Source organism: Artibeus jamaicensis, unplaced genomic scaffold (assembly GCF_021234435.1).
Source record: "Artibeus jamaicensis isolate MK-2021 breed Jamaican fruit bat unplaced genomic scaffold, CSHL_Jam_final contig_519, whole genome shotgun sequence".
Taxonomy (NCBI): domain Eukaryota; kingdom Metazoa; phylum Chordata; class Mammalia; order Chiroptera; family Phyllostomidae; genus Artibeus; species Artibeus jamaicensis.
The window spans coordinates 49,095,250-49,116,153 of NW_026521871.1; the positions used below are offsets into that span (position 1 = coordinate 49,095,250).

The following is a 20,904-nucleotide window of genomic DNA, read 5'->3' on the forward strand; positions in this document are numbered from 1 at the left end:
GCCAAATAACATGTATGATCAAAGGACATGAACTAAGTGGGGGGATTGCTGGAGGGAAAGGAGGCTCTGTGCAGAGGGGGACAAAGGGGGGAGAATTGGGACAATTGTCATAGCTTAAGCAATAAAATATAGTTAAAAATATCAAGAGAAAAAGAGTGTCTTAACACTCTACCTGCATCTTAACTTACGTGTGTTTTTCCTGGGGGCAGGGGTGGAAGCCCTCCTAGCTTCACCTTGAGAGTTTTTTCCACATCCATGAGCCCTGGTCTCCAGTTTCCTCCTTCAGAACTTGGAATCAACAGATCAGTCAATCCCCACTGGCGCAGAGATGCAGAGGCGACCACCCTAATGCAACACAACTTGAGCAAAAGTTTTCATCACAGGTGGACATGCCCGCCACTTGAATGTCAGTACCCAATTCTAGAGCAGACTCAACCTCAGGTCATTGAAACTTAGGAGGGGAGCTGGGCCACTCCCATACTTTCACTGGGGGCCAAATATATAAGCAACGTCTGGCCCATGAAGATACCCTTCAAATCTCATGAAATGGAGATTTTCATCACTATGTGAAATGAAAGGAATCAGAATATGCCAACCTCAAATTAGACACTTTGGCACAAGAATTATTTTGAGCTAAAGACAACTGAGAACCATCTGATGTGGGAAGAATTCTCTGCCTTTCCCTCATCTGCCTAAAAACAGGGCATAAAGTCCCCTTTGAGGAAGGTGCCCACCAAGCACCAGGGACAGAAAAGTGACTCTTATCATCCAAAACAGAGAGTTGACACCAAGATGAGTTTGTGCAAACAGACCTTGCTAAAATAGCCCTTATCTCCCATGAGTTTTTATATATTTTCTTCTCACTTCCCCCTCATTTATCATCCCTTGAAGCCCAAACTTGCTCTCCTTTTTAAAAAAAATGGCGTATGAATCCTCAAGTCGAACCACTTTTTTGAGTTTCACTCCTTTTCTGTGAACGCCCATGCACATCAACATTAATACAAATTCTGTCCCTTTCCTCCTGTTAATCTCTCTTCGGTTAGTTTCATTCACAGACTCCCGGTTACTGGGTCCTTAGATTTTTCTTTTCTTTTTTCTTTTTTTAATTTTATTTAGTTATTTTTCAAGTACAGTTTTTTGTCTATTTCTCCCATCTCAGCCCCCCCTGCCCCATGCTCCCCACCTCCCTCCCATTTCCTCCCTCCCAGTCTTCATCCCTGTGTCTTTCATACTTGTTCCTCAAAATCCCTCCCCTTTTTTCCCCTTAAATTCCCATCCCTCTCCCCTCTGGTCACTGCCCACTTGTTCTCTATTTCAGTATCTTTGTTTTATTCTGTTTGCTTGTTTGTTTTGTTGTTTAGCTTCCTGTTAAAGGTGAGATCATATGGTATTTGTCTTTCAATGCCTGGCCTATTTCACTCAGCATAATGCTTTCCAGTTCCATCCATGCTGTTGCAAAGGATAGTAGCTCCTTCTTTCTCTCTGCTGCATAGAATTCCATTGTGTATTTGAGTCCTTAGATTTTTCTTCCCCACCATGTGCTTCATCATGCTCTGCTCAGCCTGCCCCCGTGCGCCACTTTTTGCCACACGTGTGCTGTTTTGCTCCGCAAATCACTGGGACAATTTCCAAGTGTGGATTGATCTACAATGAAGTCAGCAAAGCATTTGCTAAATGAAACTCCTTTTGCTTCGGATTTGTTGGCAATACGCACTTTGTAGTTTCTGAAAATGTATTGCAAAGACAGCATGTCATCATTTTTAAGAAGTTGAAAAATGAGGAATGATCTAATGTATAACTTCTAATTTCTGCTTATTTCGCTCTGGATGTGACCACACTCACCCCTGTCTTGGCACAGAGAAGCATATCATCCATGCCACTTTCATCGGTGTTTTTTTTTTTATCTTAAAGATTTTTGGGGGTTCATACATAGTTTTCATAATGACTTTTTTCTTTCATTATGCATCATCATCCTTCAGAGACCCGTTACCTCCTGTGATGACAGTGCCATTGATCACCAAACTCCTTAAAAGAGGAACTGTATAATTTCACCTTTTATCTCTTCTAATGACTAGAAGACCTGCTGGGTGAGTTGCAGCCTTGATGTTAGTAGAAGATCAGTCCCAGGAATGAATGACCAGCAAAGGACTGAGAGATCTAATCAGTTTTTCTTGCACACAAGGCAGCCTGAGTTTCCTGAAAACACAACTAAAAACACAAACACTGTGCTACTAACCACAAGCATTTCTCCGTGTTTAAACCTCCAAAGCAATATTGTGGTCGTGTATGCAGGCAACATTTCTGTCTCCTCTTACACAGGAAATAAAAGTTTAATACAAGAAAACATCCATTGATTGCACCTTTACTCATTTTTTGGTCCTCTGGGGAATTAAATTATATAATTTAATTATATAACTATATAATTACTATTATATGACAGATATTACTAGCACATATGCTTTTATTAAACTTAAAAGTTCTTCCTGCCACTCTTTTTATTAAGCAAATACTTTTTAAAAATATATTTTCTTGATTGTACCATTACAGTTGTCCCATTTCCCCACTTCACTCTCCTCCACCCTGCACACCCCCTCCCACCCACATTCCCCCCCTTTAGTTCATGTCCATGTGTCATAAGTTCTTTAGCATCTACATTTCCCACACTACTCTTGTTCTCCCTCCCCCTATCTATTTTCACCCCACTCTCTATGCTACTTATTCTCTGTACCTTCTCCCCACTTCTGCTCCTCCCGCTTCCCTCTTGCTAACTCTCCATGTGATCTTCATTTCTATGGTTCTGCTCCTGAAAGCTGTCCTCTTACATTGCTTTTGTTTTAGGTGTGGTTGTTAATAACTGTGCATTTGCTGTCCTTTCACTGTTTATGTTTTTTATCTTCCTTTTCTTAAATAAGTCTCTTTAACATTTCATATAATAAGGGCTTGGTGATAATGAACTCCTTCAACTTGACCTTATCTGAGAAGCACTTTATCTGCCCTCCCATTCTAAATGAAAGCTTTGCTGGATAGAGCAATCTTGAATGTAGATCCTTGTCTTTTATGACTTGGAATACATCTTCCAGCCCCTTCTTGCCTGCAAGGTCTCTTTTGAGAAATCAGCTGACAGTCTGATGGGAACTCCTTTGTAGGTGACTGTCCCCTTAGCTCTTGCTGCTTCTAGAATTCTCTCCTTCATTTTAATCTTGGCCAATGTAATTATGATGTGCCTTGGTATGTTTCTCCTTGGGTCCAGCTTCTTTGGGACTCTGAGCTTCCTGGACTTCCTGGAAGTATATTTCCTTTGTCAGATTGAAAAAGTTCTCCTTTATTATTTGTTCAGATAAGTTTCCCACTTGTTGCTCTTCCTCTTCCCCTTCTGGTACCCCTATAATTTGGATGTTGGAGTGTTTAAAGATGTCCTGGAGGTTCCTAAGCCTCTCCTCACTTTTTTGAATTCTTGTTTCTTCATTCTTTTCTGGTTGGATGTTTCTTTCTTCCTTGTGGTCCACTCCATTGATTTGGGTCCCAGTTTTCTTCCTATCACTATTGGTTCCCTGTGCATTTTGCCCCACTTCACTTAGTGTAGCCTTAATTTTTTTCATCTGATTTGTGACCAAAAGCAACCAGTTCTGTGAAGATCCTGATCACCAGTGTTTTGAACTGTGCATCTGATAGGTTGGCTATCTTTTGGGCACTTAAAAATATTGGCTTTGGGGTTTTGATTTGTTCTTCTGTTTGGGCCATAATTTTTTGGTCTGGTCGTGCCTGTTATGTACAAGGGGTAGAGCCTTAGGTGAGGTGTTCACCAGGGCTGGGCAACTCAGTCTCTGGGTTGTGATGCTGTCTGGGGGGTGGGGTCAGAGAGGGAACAATGGTGCTTGCTTCTCTCTCAGATTTCAGTCCCTTCTGCCTCTTCCCACAAGCAAATTGGGCCCTTCTGGTGCTAGTTCCTGGGTGGGTGGGCTTGTGTATATTCTAGGACCCTGTGGTTCTCTCCAAATGACTGCTGTGAGTCTGGGAGTCTCTCCTGGCACCTCACCCCCCACCCCCCGCAAGTTATTTCAATTGGTGCTTTCAGGCTTTAGACAGGGTTGCTGCGGCCCTGGGTTGTGCGGTCTATCTCACTGCCCATTTTTGCCTGATTTATCTGCATGTGAATTGTGTCCACAGTCAGCCAACTGCCTTGCACACCTCACTGGGTCTGCTCGTTTCCTCCCCCCGGGGTTTTGCAGCCACTGCTTTTTCCTGCCATGACCTCTCCCCCAGCCACCGACTCTGCCCCTCTTACCTGTGTGGATGAATGGTTCATTGTTGGACTTCCATACAGTTCAATTTTCTGTCTGTTCTGGTTGTGTTTTTGTTTCTAAATCTTTGTTGTCCTTAAATTTGGTTGTGCAAGGAAGCACAGTATTTCCACTTATGCCTCCATCTTGGCTGAACATCTTATTAAGCAAATACTTTTGTACCCTACAAATAATTGGTGGACTTATGGAAACTGTAGAAACCCTCCACCCAAAATTTCTCATGGTCTTATTCTTAAGTCTTTGTAATATTAGCACATGAGAATTTAAAACATACAGTGTAACATGAAAAGAACCCTAGGCTGTGCTTCAGGAGACTGTTCTGGCTCAGGCTCTACCACAAACTTATTGCATGTTTCTGGGTGAGTTACATTATCTCTCTGGATTTAAATGTTTCCATTAGTAAAGAGAGAGTTTAGTTAGATGACCTGATGTCATTTTCTGCCAGACGATATTTGACAGGTAGCTGTGATAGTAATAATTTATACATTTATACTTAAAGTTGATTTCAACACAGTATTTTCTTCATTTTGGGGGAAGGGTGGTAGAATGTGCTGTTATGTATTATTTGAAGATTTGACACCTCCTCCCAACATAACTGCCTCAGATAAAGTCACTATAAGATCTTAAAAATAAAGAAAAGAATAGGGAGCTAGCTCACATCTTGCAGAGGGGTCTGCTGGCTGCTCCCAGCCAGGACCTCTGGTGCCCTTTTCCTTGGGAAGCTCCCATAAAACTGTCAGCTCATTTCTCAACAGAAACATTTCAAGCCAAAGAGAAGAAAAGCAAGGACCTACAACTGAGACTACTTAACATAGCAAGGTTGTCATTCAAAACTGAAGGTGAAATAAAAAGCTTCTCAGACAAGAAAAAGCTAAAGTTCATTACCCCCACACCAGAATTACAAAGAAAAATAAAAAATGTTAAAGGATCTTCTTTAAGAAGACAAAAAAAAAAGAGAGAAGGAACCCAGTTATAAAGAATAAAATGGCAATAAATACATACCATCAATAACCACTTTAAATCTAAGTGGCTTAAATGCTCCAATTAAAAGACATTGGGTAGCTGAGTAAATAAGAAAACAAGACCCATATATATATCATCTATAACAGTCCCACCTCAGAATGAAAGATACTCACAGACTGAAAGTAAAGGGTTGGAAAAAGATACTTCATGAAAATGAAAACAAAAGAAGCTGGGGTAGCAATACTTATATCAGACAAAATAGACTTTAAAGCATAGGCCATAAAAAGAGACAGAGAAGAAGATTATATAATGATAAAGGGATCAATCAACAAGAGGACATAATCCTTATAAACATTTATGTGCTTAACATAGGAGCACTAAATATAGAAGGCAAATCTTGATAAACACAAAAGAGAAGATAGACAGTAATACAGTCATAGTAGGAGATTTTAACAACCCATGGAAATCAATGGATTAATCTCTCAGACAAAAAAAAAATCAACAAGGAAGCAGTGGTTTTAAATGACGAATTTGAATTCCAGTCAATATGATGGTATAGACAGACATGGCTAATAATCTCTTTCCACAACCACATCAAACTTACAACTAAAATACAGAATAACCGTCACTCAGAACTATCCGAAATCGAGTTGATGGAAGCCTGACAACTATGGCATTAAAGAAACCACATCCATCCAGACTGGCAGGAGGGGCACAGATGCAGAACGGGCTGGTCCCTCACCCAGGTGTGGTAGATAAAAATCTGTGAGGGATATCTTAGGAACAAGGAGTCCAAGTCCACACCAGGCCCCCAGCCCAGGGTTCCAGTGCCAGAAAGATATGTCCCCACAACTTCTGACTGCAAAAATCAGTGGGAATTGAGTTGGTGGAAAAAATTGCTGGAGTCTCAAGCAGTTCCTCTTAAAGAACCTATATAGAGACTCCCCTACTCAAACTCACTCCCTCTGAGCTCCAGCACCAGGGTAGTAGCTTGAAAGGCACTAGTGATTGATATACAGGGAGAAACTGAAGTGTCTGACATCAGGGTGGGCAGAGGCCATTTTCCCTTTTCTAAACCCTCCTCCCAGAGAGCTGGCAAGCTGGTGCCATATCTGAGACTCCATCATCCGGGCTCACACTTTCTGACCCACCTTGGAGGAGATCCCCAGAGACTCCACCCTACCCAATATATGGGCCCACCCAAGCTGCTTTTCCATGTGAATGGCTGGTCTTGGCTCAGGCTTCACAACTTCCTAAATTCTCTAAAACAAACAGCAGCTGGCTTCAGTGAGCCTCAGGCCCAGCATTAGCAGCAGTCAGCCTAGATTTGTAGCTTGGATTCGCCCAGGAATCTTCAAGCCCAGCACAAGTAGCAGCCATCTCAGATTGCTTTATAACTCAGATAGGGTGGCCCTGGGCAAAAAACAGATGGGGGCTGATCTTGGCTTGTGCCACCAGTGAAACACCAGGGCCAGCACATCCAGCGGACAACTACAGACCACGTCAGAGCACCACCACCCTACCCCCGCACAGATGATCTTCCAATGGAGGGTGGAGGTTGGTAATAAATGGTCACAGCCAGTCCTTGCTGCTGACTGGCCTGGGTAAATCCCTCCCACTGATCTGCCAAGAGCAACCAAGGCTCAACTACAAGAGAAGGATGTACTCAGCCCACACAAAGGGTACACCTTGAGAAACCCAGCTTGGGTGATAGGGGATGATATGCCACTGGACCCTACAGGACACCCACTATATTAAGCCACACTACCAATACATGGAGTCAAAGCTGCTGTACCTAATACATAGAAACAAACACAGGGAGGCTGCCAAAATGAGGAGACAAAGAAACATGGCCCAAATGAAAAAACAGATCAAAACTCTAGAAAAAGGGCTAAACAAAATGGAGATAAGCAATCTATCAGATGTAGAGTTCAAAACACTGGTTATAAGGATGCTCAAGGAACTTAGTGGGGACCTCAGTAGCATGAAAAAGATCTAGTCAGAAACAAAGGATACACTGAAATAAAGAATTTATTGATACACTGAATGGATACACTGTATCAATAAAATCAAAGAATTTATGGATACACTGAAATAAAGAATTTATTGAAATAAAGAATGATTTACAGGGACACAACAGTAAAGTGGATTAAGCTGAAAATCAAATCAATGATTTGGAACATAAATAAGCAAAAAGCAACCAATCAGAAAAACAAGAAGAAAAGAGAATTAAAAAAAAATGAAGATAGTGTAAGCAGCCTTTGGGACAACTTTGGGAAATCCAACATTAACTTCAGAGGGGTGCCAGAAGGAGAAGAGAAAGAGCAAGAAATTGGAACTCTATTTGAAAAAAAATGAAAGAAGACTTCCCTAATTTGGTGAAGGAAATAGACATGCAAGTCCAGGAAGCACAGAGTCCCAAATAAGATGGATGCAAAGAGGCCCACCCCAAGACACATAATGATTAAAATGCCAAAGGTTAAAGATAAAGAGACGGGAGGGTGGGTGTGGGTGAAACAGGTATTGTAGTTTCCACCATTGATAGTTGAGTCAGTAGTACTTATCAGCATGGAGTATCAATGACTTTGAACATGAACTTTACAAAACTCTCACGAAAGATCTAGGGTTTTCCCCAAACTGTGTCAGAGCATGAATGTTGTTGGTAAGGGGAGTTACACAGGTATGAACTCAGGTATCAGCAGATAGATATATCTAGGACATTGGATTTAGGGGTCATGAAGCAAGACTTAGAGGAACACATAGCCATTCTAACTTGCACCTAAAGAAAAGTGGAACAGTGAAATGAGTATCACCTGGGAACTCTTACCTTTCTCCTTTGTGTTTCCATGAGGAATTTCCAAATCCCTCTAGACTTTTTCACTTATCAGTATACACTTAAGGTGTCTTTTTGTGGCTTGATAGCTGTTTTTTAATCACTGAATAATATTCCATTGTGTATACTATACAATTTTTTACCCATTCCTGTATTAAGGGACATCTTGGCTGCTTAAAATTTTTGGCAATTATGAATAAATCTGCTATAAATATTTATACTCAGGTTTTTCTGTGGGTATGTTTTCACGTTCATTAGGGTTAATAGTCAGGAATGTGATTGCTGGAATATATGGTAAGCTTATTTTATTTTATCTTTAAATTTTTATTTATTTATTTTTACAGAGAAGGGAATGGAAGGAGGGAGAGAAACATCAATGTAAGAGAGAAACACCAACTGGCTGTCCTTGCAGGCACCCAGCCAGGGACTGAACCTGCAATCCACGCATGTGCCCTGACCGGGAATTGAAACAGCGACCTTTTGCTGTACGGGATGATGCCCAACCAGCTGAGCCAAACTGGTCGGGGATGGTAAGCCTGTTTTAGCTTTATAAAAAAATTCCTAACTGTTTTTTCAAAGTGGCTGTACCATTTTGCATCCCCACCAGCAGTAAATGAGAGTTCCTGTTGCTCTACATTCTCTCCAGCATTTGGTGTTGTTGCTGTTTTGGAATTTAGCTATTCTAAGTAGTGCGTAGTGGTGTCTCATTTTTTAAGTTAAAATATAACCGGCACACAATATCCTTTTAGTTTCAGGTAAACATCATGGTGATCTGATATTTAAATACATAAGGAAATGATTCCACAATAAGTCTGTCGCCATACAAAGCTATTACAATATTATTGAGTATATTTCCTGCGCTGTGCATTCCATCCCTATGACTTATTTATTTTATACCTGGAAGCTTTTAACCTCTTGAAGCTCTTAACCTATTTTGCCATTCCCTAACCCCTCCTCCTGAAACAGGGTACCTGTGGAAACAGTTGCAATCAATAAAAGCTACAGGAACTGTCAAAAAGTAAGACCACCTCCCATTGGATTGATGGCTTAAAACTGGCAGAGACCAGTTTGTTTCAACATGACTAGTTTCACCCAGTGGTAATGCCTACCCAGCCTCCATCACACACTCATTGTAACACAGTTGCAGGCTGGCACAGCCTGTGCTGCCATGTTCAGAAATGGAAAGCCCAGGACTTCCGGCCAAGATGGAGGCGTAGGTGGTTATACTCTCCCTCCTCATACAATCAAAAGAAGGACAACAACAATGCTAAAAACAAAACACAACCAGAACTGCCAGAAAATCAAACTGTGTGGAAGTCCAACAACCAAGGAGCTAAAGAAGAAACATTCATCCAGACCGGTAGGAGGGGCAGAGATGGGCAGCTGGGGCAGAGAGAATGTGTGGCAAGGTGGTGGCTGGAGGATGGGGCAGCAGGGGGCGAGGCAGCAGCTGGCAGAGCAGGCAGTTCCACATTTACGTGTGGATAAACTGGGAGGAACAACTGGGGAGGGAGACAGACCATGCAACTCAGGGTTCCAGCACAGGGAAATAAAGCCTCAAAACCTCTGACTGAAAAAACCTGTAGGGATTGCAACAGTAGGAGAAACTCCCAGCTGCACAGGAAAGTTCATTGGAAAGAATGTACTCTCTAGAATGCACACAAACCCACCCACCCAAGAATCAGCACCAGAGGGGCCCAATTTGCTTATCGGTAGCAGGGGAAGTGACTCAAAGCCAGCTGAGAGCAGAACCAGGGTCATTGTTCCCTCTCTGACCCCTCCCCCACAGACATCTCCACAACACAGACAAGCAGCTTGCCCTGCCCTGGAGAATACCTAAGGCCCCTCCCCTTACAATGTAACAGGTGTGACAAGACAAAGAAATATGGCTCAAAAGAAAGAACAGATCAAAACTCTAGAAAAAGAACTAAGCGATGAGCAGATAGCTAACCTATCAGATGCACAGTTCAAAACACTGATAATCAGGATGCTCACAAAACTGGCTGAGTATGGTCACAAAATAGAAGAAGAAGTGAAGGCTATGCAGAGTGAAATAACAGAAAATGAACAGGGAACCAACAGTGATGAGAAGGAAACTGGGACTCAAATCAAGGGAGTGGACCAGAAGGAAGGAAGAAATAACCAGAAAAGAATGGAGAAACAAGAATTCAGAAAAATGAGGAGAGGGTTAGGAATTTCCAGGACATCTTTAAACATTCCAACATCTGAATTATAGGGGTACCAGAAGGGGAAGAGGAAGAGCAACAAGTGGGAAACTTATCTGAACACATAATAAAGGAGAACTTTCCCAATCTGGCAAAGGAAATATACTTCCAGGAAGTCCAGGAAGCTCAGAGAGTCCCAAAGAAGTTGGACCCAAAGAGGAATACACCAAGGCACATCATAATTATATTGGCCAAGATTAAAATGAAGGAGAGAATCCTAGAAGCAGCAAGAGATAAGGAGATAGCACCCTACAAAGGAGTTCCCATCAGACTGTCAGCTGATTTCTCAAAAGAGACCTTGCAGGCAAGAAGGGGCTGGAAAGAAGTATTCCAAGTCATAAAAGACAAGGACCTACATCCAAGATTGCTCTATCCAACAAAGCTTTCATTTAGAATGGAAGGGCAGATAAAGTGCTTCTCAGATAAGGTCAAGTTGAAGGAGTTCATTATCACCAAGCCCTTACTATATGAAATGTTAAAGGGACTTATCTAAGAAAAACAAGATGAAAAACAGGTATACTAAAATGACAGCAAACTCACAATTACTAACAACCACACCTAAAATGAAAACAAACTAAAGAAACAACTAGAACAGGAACAGAACCACAGAAATGGAGATCACATGGAGGGTTAGCAACTGGGGAGTGGGAGGAGGAAAGGGGGGGAAAAGGTACAGAGAATAAGTAGCATAGATGGCAGGCAGAAAATAGACAGGGGGAGGGCAAGAATAGTATGGGAAATGTAAAAGCTAAAGAACTTAAGACACATGTATATGAACTAAAGGGGGGGAATGAGGGAGGGAGAGGGTATGCAGGGTGGAAGAGAATGAAGGGGGGAAATGGGACAACTATAATAGCATAATCAATAAAATATTAAAAAACAAAAACCCATAGAACTTAAGGGTACGTATGGTAGAGGCTGCTCCACACTTTAAAAATAAGGCGTTATCCCCCAGAATGACACTCCCTCTGCTTCAATGCCCCTTTGTCTGTGACCCCAGTAGTGTGAGATGACAGGTGTTGGCATGAAGCAAATACAGAGGGATGGACAAGCAGAGCCCCTTTAACGTGATCATCCCCCCCAAAAAAACCATGAAGCTCCCCCAGCTGGACTGGGCCTTTTTCTTGCTGTTTTCCTCCCCTTGTTCCTGCTCCTGTGTCCTGGCTGACCAAGTGGAATGCGGAAGAAAGTCGGATTTCTTTGCTCGCTCTTGGAATCTACCATGTGTTTCAAAATTGTTGGATTTTGAAGAACAAGTATGAAAGACACAGGGATGAGGTCTGGGGGGGGATGGGAGGGAGGTGGGGAGACGGGGCGGAGGGGGGTTGGGATGGGAGAAATTGACAAAAGAAAACTGTACTTGAAAAATAACTAAATAAATTTTAAAAATTAAAAAAAAAATTGTTGAGTTTTCTTGAAATAGAAATGATGTAGAAATTCCTTCTGTCTGCCTTATCTTCTTCCTGAAAACAAAGAACCCGACTTTTTCTTAGTTGCTTTTTTCTCTGAGTCCTCTGAGTAAGAAATGATTGCGAGACTGTTGTTCGTAGCCTGTGACCAGCACCATGGGATAGAAAGTCAGCACTTGGGAAAAAAGTGAAGGGATGTCCCACTTAAATAAACTATTAACTCCTCCTTGTAAAGCTTTCTGATAGTGATCCATCTCTTCTGAGCAACCAGCTGATATTTTAATTGCTGGAAAAGTCCAATATTAAAAAAAAAATTCATGAGAAGCATCCCAGATGAGAACCAATAAAACCAGGGAGCCTCTGAATTATTTCCCAAGTGTTAATAGTTTGCTGCTGAACTGGAATGGATTTCTGTGTGTAGCATTGCTCCTTCTTCTTCATCCAAGAGTGAGCTGTGCCCCTGGCTTTCTAAACACACTGACGAAAGGGAAAATAACGCCCCCAGTGAGGGAATATCATTTTACTAACTGATGAGATATTGGGGCTGTCCCTGTCTTTAGGAACCAGCTCATCAAAAGAGCCTTGTGCGTCTTCCCAGTGGTCAGTGATGTTGAGTGCCTTCTCCTGTGCATGTTGCCCATCAAAAATGCCCATTCAAGTTCTCCGTCCACTTTTAAATCAGGTTGTTTGTTTGTTTATATATTAATTCATGAGAATTATTTATAAATGTTCAATATTAACCCTTTATCAGAGGTATGATTTGCAAATATCATCTCCCGTTCAATAGTGTACCTTTCTGTTTTATTGATGTTTTCCTTCACTATGCAAAAGCTTTTTAGTTTGATGTAGTCCCATTTGTTTATTTTTGCTTTTGTTGCCCTAGCCCGAGGAAACTGGTCTAAGAAAGTGTTATTAAGACTGCTATTTACTGCTTACATTTTCTTCTAGAAGTTTTATGGTTTTGAGTTACCTTCATTTTATTTTACAATTTTAACTACAATTTAATGAAATATACAATTAATTGACACAATGCTTTGAGTATATTTTTATATGCTAAGTTTTCTTCAGGATGCGTTGTTTTGTGAGGTCATTATTTAAGATTTTCTTTCTTTATTTTTAGAGAGACGGGAAGGGAGGGAGGGAAAGAGGAAAACATCAATGTGTGAGAGATACATCAATTGGTTCCCATCACACACCCCCTACTGGTGACCTGGCCCACAACCTAGGCATGGGTCCTGAGTGAGAATCTAACTGGTGACCTTGGTTTGCAGGCCAGCCCACATGCCATTGAGCCACTCAGTGAGGACTGAAATCTTTTTTTTTTTTTTTAAGATTTATATTTATTTATCTTTAGAGGGGAAGGGAAGGAGACAGGGAGAGAAATACCAATGTATGGTTGCCTCTCATGCGTCCCCTGCTGGAAACTGGCCTGCAACCCAGGCATGTGCCCTGACTGGGAATCGAACTGCGGTTGTTGGTTCATAGACCCATGCTCAATTCACTGAGCTACATCAGTGTGGGGGCGACTTTCCTTGCAAGTCCCCCCATGTGCCACGGATGAGAGTAAACATGACTGAAACATGATGTGATGTGCTTGGGGAGGAGAGGTGACTATTTTCCCAGAGGAAAAAGGCCATGAGCAGTGGCCAGTTTCTCAGAGGAAAAAGGATTTGAGCCCCTTCTTCCAAGTGCTTTTATTGGGTTGTAATACACAGGAATACAGGGTGGCAAGGATCAAATAGCAGATAACATTTCAAAGCAATCTGAGGGCTTAGATGAGTCAGAGTCTTCCAGGAAGAGAGTTTTTAGGGTTTCCTGCTCGAACCCTTAACATATGAATGAAAGCACTCTTAGCAGAGTGTGTTCCCCAGGACATGCTCTAGCAAGACAAGGAGCTGCACCTCTCCCCATCAGGTATTCAGGCTTAAGAGGATTAGAGCCAGGAAGGACTTCTCCCAGAGAACATGGGGACTCAGGCTATGTCAAAGCCAGGGAGCAAGAGTCCATTGCTTTTTGTTGCAGCCCCCCTGAGTCCTTCCATGAAGGCCTCCCAAGTGATTGTGTCTGGCCTAGGTTGCCCCTCCTCTAAGGGGTCTTACTCACCGAGGACTTCTGACCATGCTTTGGAGCAGGGAGGAAACTGAGGCAGCATTTGCTACCAGAGACGAGCTTTGTCTCCTGTTGCTCGCATTCCAAAGGTCCTTGCTCCCGTAGCCACAGGGGGTAGAGTTACAATTCCTAGAACCAGGCGGAGCATCCACAACACGCCAGCCAGGGCTTGCTTGCTTTTTTAATTTGAACGTTGAGGGTAAAGGATGCTTTCGTACTTTTCTAACCACGATGCGTTTATATAGTAACACCTCCAGAGGAGGTGTTATTATATATGCAGGTCACGGTGCAGACTCAGAGAAGAAATCAGCAACGAAGGTTCAAATTAAGGTAAGTGTTAATAATCATTCTCGGGGAAGAAGGACATAAGTGGGCAGGGGCAAGTTTAGGTCCTTGGGAAACAGGCAAAAAAAAGGCCAATGTTTCAAAGGTCTGAAATGAGAAGTACAATTTTTTTTACCTTTGCCTGTCCCAGAAAACACAAGCCCTGAATGCCTTAGTGGCTTCCTGTGGCTCTGGCCGAGGGAACTGTGTTTTAAAATATATTTGGGGTAAATACTGAAATGAAATAAGTATCTTTAAAAATGGCTAACTTGCTTAGATCTCAAATTAGAGAAAGGTGGCATAATGAATACAGGTGTCTGAATGTTTAGCAATCAAATGCCTTGAAAAATAATAGATCCAGATAGAAATTGCCTTCAGTGTGTGTATCAATTTGAGAAAAATTATCACTTTTTGAAAAGATTTAATAAGTAATTTATTTTTAGATGGAGGAGAAGGGAAGAAGCAAGATAGAAAGAGAGATACCACTGTGTGGTGGAATTTACTGAATTTATCTCACATGCCCTGTATTGGAGTCCTAGCCTGCAACCCAGGCATATACCCTGACTTGGAATCAAACCCGCGAGCCTTTGGTTTGCAGGCTCATGCTCAACCTACTGAGCTACTCCAGCCAGGGCAAAATGATTGTTTTTAATATTTTATTGAATGTATTGGGGTCACATTGGTCCATGAAATTACACAGGTTTCAATACATCATCTGCACGTTGCATTCTAGTTTTTCACGTTGCATTCACGTCCAAAGCCTAGTCTTTCGTCGTTATTTACTCCCATTTACCCTCTTCCACTTGCCCCCCTGCCTTTCCTCTGGCACTCACTGCACTGCTGTCTGTGTCCATGAGCTCTTCTTTTTTTGCTTAATCTCTTCACCTATTTCACCCAATCCACTATTCTTCTCCCCTCTGACAGATGTCCGTCTGTCCTTTGTGTTTATGAGTCTGTTTCTACTTCATTTCTATATTGTGTTCATTAGATTCCACATATAAGTGGAATCATATGGTCCTTGTTTTTCTCCTACTGGCTTCTTTCACTTCGCACAAAAGCCTCTAGGTCCACTTTTGCTATCGTAAAAGATAAGACTGGCTGAGTGGTATTTTATTGTGTAAATGTCCCATAGCTGTTTTAGCCAGTCATCTACTGATGGGCATTCAGGCTACTTCCAAATCTTGGCCATTTTAAAGAATGCTGCAATGAATATGGGGTGCTTATGTTCTTTGGAATCAATGTGTTGGGTTTCTTTGGATAAATCCCCAGAAGTGGAATCACTGTGTCATAAGGCAGATCCACTTCTCATGTTTCTGAGGAAACTCCACACTGTTTCCCACAGTGGCTGCCCCAGTCCGCGTTTCCACCGACAGTGCACGAGGGCTCCCTTTTCTCCACGTCCTCGCCAACAGTTGTCATTTGTGGATTTATTAAGGATAGCCATTCTGACAGGTATGAGGTGACATCTCGTTGTGGTTTTAATTTGCATTTCTCTGGTGGTTAGTGACATTGAGCATCTTTTCATATGTCTGTTGGCCATCTGTATGTCCTCAAGTCCAAAGTCTCATCTAGATATCTACAATGAAACAGGGATGGCTGAGACTTGAGCTAGGATTCATTTTGGAATTTGGGGAGAGGGGTGAAAACATTTCATCTGTAACAAAGCTCCATCGTATTCTTTAAATTAAAAGACTTTTAAGGTATGCATGTCTCGTAGGTGCCTGTGCGATCGGGTCCTCCCACCTTGATGGATTATACACTTGAGCCCAATGTGACAGTAACCGACTACTACTATCCGGATGGCCTCTCGAGCCCCTGTGATTCGGAAATTACCCAGACAGACAGCAGGCTGCTCCTTGCCGTCTTCTACTGCCTCCTGTTTGTATTTGGCCTTCTTGGGAACAGCCTGGTCATCCTGGTCCTTGTCATCTGCAAGAAGCTGAAGAGCATCACAGACATATACCTCTTGAACTTGGCGCTGTCGGACCTGCTTTTTGTCTTCTCCTTCCCCTTTCAGACTCACTATCACCTCTACCAGTGGGTATTTGGCACTGTCATGTGCAAGGTGGTCTCTGGCTTTTATTACATTGGCTTCTTCAGCAGCATGTTTTTTATCACCCTCATGAGTGTGGACAGGTACCTGGCGATTGTCCACGCCGTGTATGCCATGAGGGTGAGGACAACCAAGATCGGCACGGCCCTGACCCTGGCGGCGTGGCTGACCGCTGGCATGGCCACAAGCCCACTGGTGGTATTTTACCAAGTGTCCTCTGAAGATGGCGTCTTACAGTGTTACTCGTTTTACAATCAACAGACTTTAAAGTGGAAGCTCTTCACCCACTTTGAAATGAACATCTTAGGCCTGTTGATCCCATTCACCATCCTCCTGTTCTGCTACATTAGCATCCTGCACCAGCTGAAGAATTGCCAAAACCAGAACAAGGCCAAGGCTATCAAGCTGGTGCTCATTGTGGTCATTGCATCTCTACTCTTCTGGGTCCCCTTCAACGTAGTCCTCTTCCTCACTTCCCTGCACGACCTGCACATCTTGGATGAATGTGTCATGTACCAGCGGCTGACGTATGCCACCCACATCACAGAAATCATCTCCTTCACTCACTGCTGTGTCAACCCCATTATCTATGCCTTCATAGGGGAGAAATTCAAGAAACACCTCTCGGAAATATTTCAGAAAAGTTGCAACCACATCTTTCTCTACTTGAGGAGACCAATTCCCAAGAAATACAGGGAGAAGTCATTCTCTTCTCAGCAGTCCTTCCGCTCCTCCAGCACGGACTACATTTTGTGAGCACACACCCTCCAGAGGGGCCGCTGCTTTGGCCGCCAGGCTTCTTCCAAAGACAGATGAGGTGTGTGCTGAGGTCTTAGTAAGCCTTCACTCTTAGAAACATGGTTCCGGATATAAGATATATTTCATATCATATACAGTCCTACTACTGCAAGTCAATCTTCTCAACTTTCAGAGACTTTGTGGAAGTAGTGAATATATTACACCATTAAGCATAATGTTTGTTTTTTTCCCCCTAGTTTTCTGAGTGTCTTTATCATATATGAATGTAAATTTTATCCAGCGCTTTTTTCCTTATCTCTTGAAGTGATCTTATAGTCTTCTCCATTATTCTGTTAATTTGGTGAGCCACATTGGTTGATTCTTAGCTTAAACCAACCTGTATTTTCCCTGAGGGACAAATGAGCTCTTGGTGTGATCATTTGAAAAAAAAATCACTGAATTCTCTATGATTTTTGTACTTATGTTGACAAGATATTGTCCTGAAATTTCTTCCTCTTACAATGCCATGATTAGGTTTGGCCTCCAAAAATGTGTTGGGAAGTATTCCCTTTTCTGTGATTCTCTGAAAGAGTTTTTATAAAAAATTAATATTATTTCTTCCTTAAATGTTTGGAGAAAATCATTAGTGAATCCATCTGGGGGTTCTCTGTGGAAGATTTCAAACTATGCGTTCAGTTTCTTCAGCAGGTAGATGATTTGTATTTTCTGTCTTTGCTTGTCTCACTCTTTGAAAGTTGTTAGTTTTAAGAAATTTTCCCACTTTATCTAAATTGTCAAATGTATTAGTCTCCAATTCTTCCTAATGTCCTTGCATAGTCTGTTTTAATGCAGGAGGATCTGAAGTAATGTCCCTTTTTTCCTGATTTTGGTCATTTGTGTTTTCTCTCTCTTTTTCTGGATCAGTTTTAGGGGGGTTATTAATTTTATCCATCCTTTCAAAGAACCAGCTTTTGGCTTTGTTGAGTTTTGGGGTTTTTTTTTGTCTTTTCATTTATTTCTGCTCTTATCTTTACCTTATCTGTTTTCTGTGGGTTTCATTTACTCTTTTATTCTGGCTTCTTGAATCTTAGATTACTGATTGTCAACAACAAACAGATAAAAACCCTCTTCAACAGGGCCTAAAAATCCTTGGAGAGCCAGCCCCATCCATCTTCCTCACTCTTCCTCCCCCTACTGTACCCTCCCGGCCTCTCTGGCTGCCTTTGAACCCTGGACATTGGTCTCTGTTATGTACTCAAATGGTTCTCCTCTCGATTTTTACATATGTTTCTCTTTTTTCCCTGCCCTCTAGTTATCTGAGTGTTAAAGACTTTCACTTTTCTTATCCACATCTTGTAGCTTTATTTTATGTTTTATACATATATTCAATGTGTTCCCAATTTCGACTCTGATATTGTTTCACTCTGGAACAGTGAAGCTCTTGGTCAACACTCGCTGAGCTGAAATGATGTGGGCAGGAGGGATATGGGGCCAGGGGCAGAGGGGCTTTTACATTTTTAGACACTTACTCTGAACTGGACACTTAACCACTATTTTCTCTCTCTCTTTTTTTTTTAAGAGAGGGGAAGGGAAGGAGAGAAAGGGAGAGCTACATCAATCAATTGCCTCTCACACATACCCTAACTGAGGATCAAACCTGCAACCTAGGCATGGGCTCTGGCTGGGAATCAAACCTGTGACATTTCGGTTTACAGGACATCATTCCAACCAACTGAGCCACAGCGGGCAGGGCCAAAAAGGCATTCAGATGATTACTGTTAACCCATGAGGCTGCCAAACTGGTATTCCAGAGCGTGACATCTCAAAGCTGTGGGAGTTCTGCCCTGTCGTTTCCTGCATCAGCCAGTTAAGTCCCCGGTCTTCTCACACGTGCCCCATGCTCCTTGGCTGGGCTGATGCCGAGGAGCATGGGGCACGTGTGGCCTGGGGCAGGCCGACGTCTGGAAGACAAGCCTGTGAGCCCAGCCAGCACCCTGGAAGGGGCCACCATGCCAGACACAGAGGGATGGGCCAGCTCTGTGGTTGGCGTGTGACTTGGGGAGGAGTCTCCTCCACCTGCTGCCAGGCTGCTGCCCGCCAGCATTTCTCTCTCTGATCCAGTGAAGACCATTTGGAAGAGCTGACACTTGTCAAGTGAAACGTACCGCTGGGTCTTGAACCATGCCGGGCCTTTCTGAGCAGACATCGCAAGGGGCGCCTGGGAAAGCCCTGCCCTGGGTGCCGCCTCTCCAGTCACAAGCAGGCCTAAACTCAGCTCTCTGAGTGTCTAGGAGGTCATCTGAGGATAAGGATGGTGACGATGGTGACAGTCACCGTGCCTGCTTCACAGAACTGCCTGATGTCTAATCTGTAATCTGCAAACTGCTTTGTACACGCAGAGGTCGAATAGTATCACCCTAATCCGAATGCACAGTGTACGGCCCTGCCAGCTGGGTAATTCCCAGCGACTTTATTTTTCTTAAGCTACAAGATTAGTTTGTTGTGTTATGTTTTCACAACAGGATGAAGAAAGTAAAATGTCTTGTTGAAGTTTTACTGGGAAAATCGTTTGGGGGCATGTATGATAACATTTTTTTTAGTTGAGTTTATTGGAAAACACTTTCTCACAAATACCTTCAAATGCTGTTATAATTCTGCTTTCAATGTTTTTGCCTATGAAATAAAAGGGGGTTTTTTTTTTGAGTGATTGAAGCTTCTGAGATAAAATAACTAGGTTAAGATAGCAGGAATCCAATAAAGGGTAAAAGTAGCAGGGGCAAATTTCATTGTGTAATCTTTTTCTTAGCTGTGTGATCTTGGGCAACTTACTTTGAATGTTTGGTGCTTCTGTTTCCTTACAAGTTAAATGCATAACTTTGATGTAGGGGAAAGGGTGACCCAGGGTTGTGAACCAGTGTTCTAATGCCACCTGCCTGCCACTCGGTAGCTCACAGGGATAAGAGTTGCCTACATAGGACAGAAAGAATTCATTGGCCTCAAGCTTTTGGCCAACCCAGTATCAGCCAGACCCCCCAGGGTCCCTGAGGCTTGACCAGACTACAAGTTCCCATGTGCAAATCTGGCTATTTCATCCTTCTGCTTATAACTCTTCCGGATACAACTCAAATTCTTTAACATGGCGGCTCGGGCCCCACGCTTTCTCTCTGGCCTCCTCCCTCACCTTTCTTCCCTCCCACTAGGCATTACCACTTGCACAGTCTGGTTTGTTCTCTCTCTCATCTCTGGTCATTTGCACATGCTCTGCCTGGTGAAAACAGGCCCCTCTGTTGAATAAAGACATGAATTAATGAGTCAAATTGGAATCATATCAAGCGTAGTCTGATATGGCAGAGTCAGGCACACTCTTGGGCTTTTCAGGTCTCAAGCAGTCACCTCCAGCCCTGTATAAAGGACTATTCTCTACCCAGTGCCAGCTGGAGCCCTGTCATGGTGGGCTGTATAATGAACTCACGGAGAAGGCTGTGGATGTCATGGGCGTGACTTCCAGGCTATTGGCACTACTAAAAGAGGCAGACCCTGCTAGGATTGCTAAAGCTGTCCCTGGTAAGATCCCACTCCTGTATCTGTAGTGCTTAACCTGAGCTGCAGGGGCGGGGGATGGGGCCGGTGGAGGCTGAGTAACGCTGAATGGTTGGCAAAACTTTGCTTGTGCGCACGCATTTTCTCCCAGGTGCTCTGTGCCCCAGCCCATCCCCTGCGTCTCCAGTGTGGCGTCATCAGCCTGAGAGCCAGGTTACAAGGCAGCCGGGACGTGGAGAGCCTATGCTCACAAGATATTAGTTCAGAAGAAGAACTTGGGGGCCACCCAGTTCAACCCACTCATTTTACAAGTGAGAGAACTGAGGCCCAGTGAGGCGACAGCGAATGGACCAGAATCAGGACCTCTGGACTCCTGGTCCAGTGCCGCCTCCATCCCTGTGCCCAGTCA

General features: G+C 43.0%; 1 protein-coding gene across 2 annotated transcripts in view; it reads left to right on the forward strand.

The window, feature by feature from the left end:
* The window catches only part of CCR8 (C-C motif chemokine receptor 8), a 33,738-nt gene extending 14,193 nt beyond the window's left edge, over nucleotides 1-19,545 (forward strand). Inside the window, exons 2-4 of one of the 2 annotated variants that reach the window (XM_053668992.1) lie at nucleotides 8,510-8,627; nucleotides 14,086-14,170; nucleotides 15,882-19,545. In XM_053668992.1, the coding sequence (XP_053524967.1) occupies nucleotides 8,590-8,627; nucleotides 14,086-14,170; nucleotides 15,882-16,973 (1,215 nt within the window). In that variant the 5' untranslated portion in view covers nucleotides 8,510-8,589 and the 3' untranslated portion in view covers nucleotides 16,974-19,545. Of the gene's footprint in view, nucleotides 1-8,451; nucleotides 8,628-14,085; nucleotides 14,171-15,881 lie in introns of those variants that run through there. The other variant, XM_037148333.2, reaches the window with a different exon arrangement.
* The last annotated feature ends 1,359 nt before the right edge of the window (nucleotides 19,546-20,904 follow it).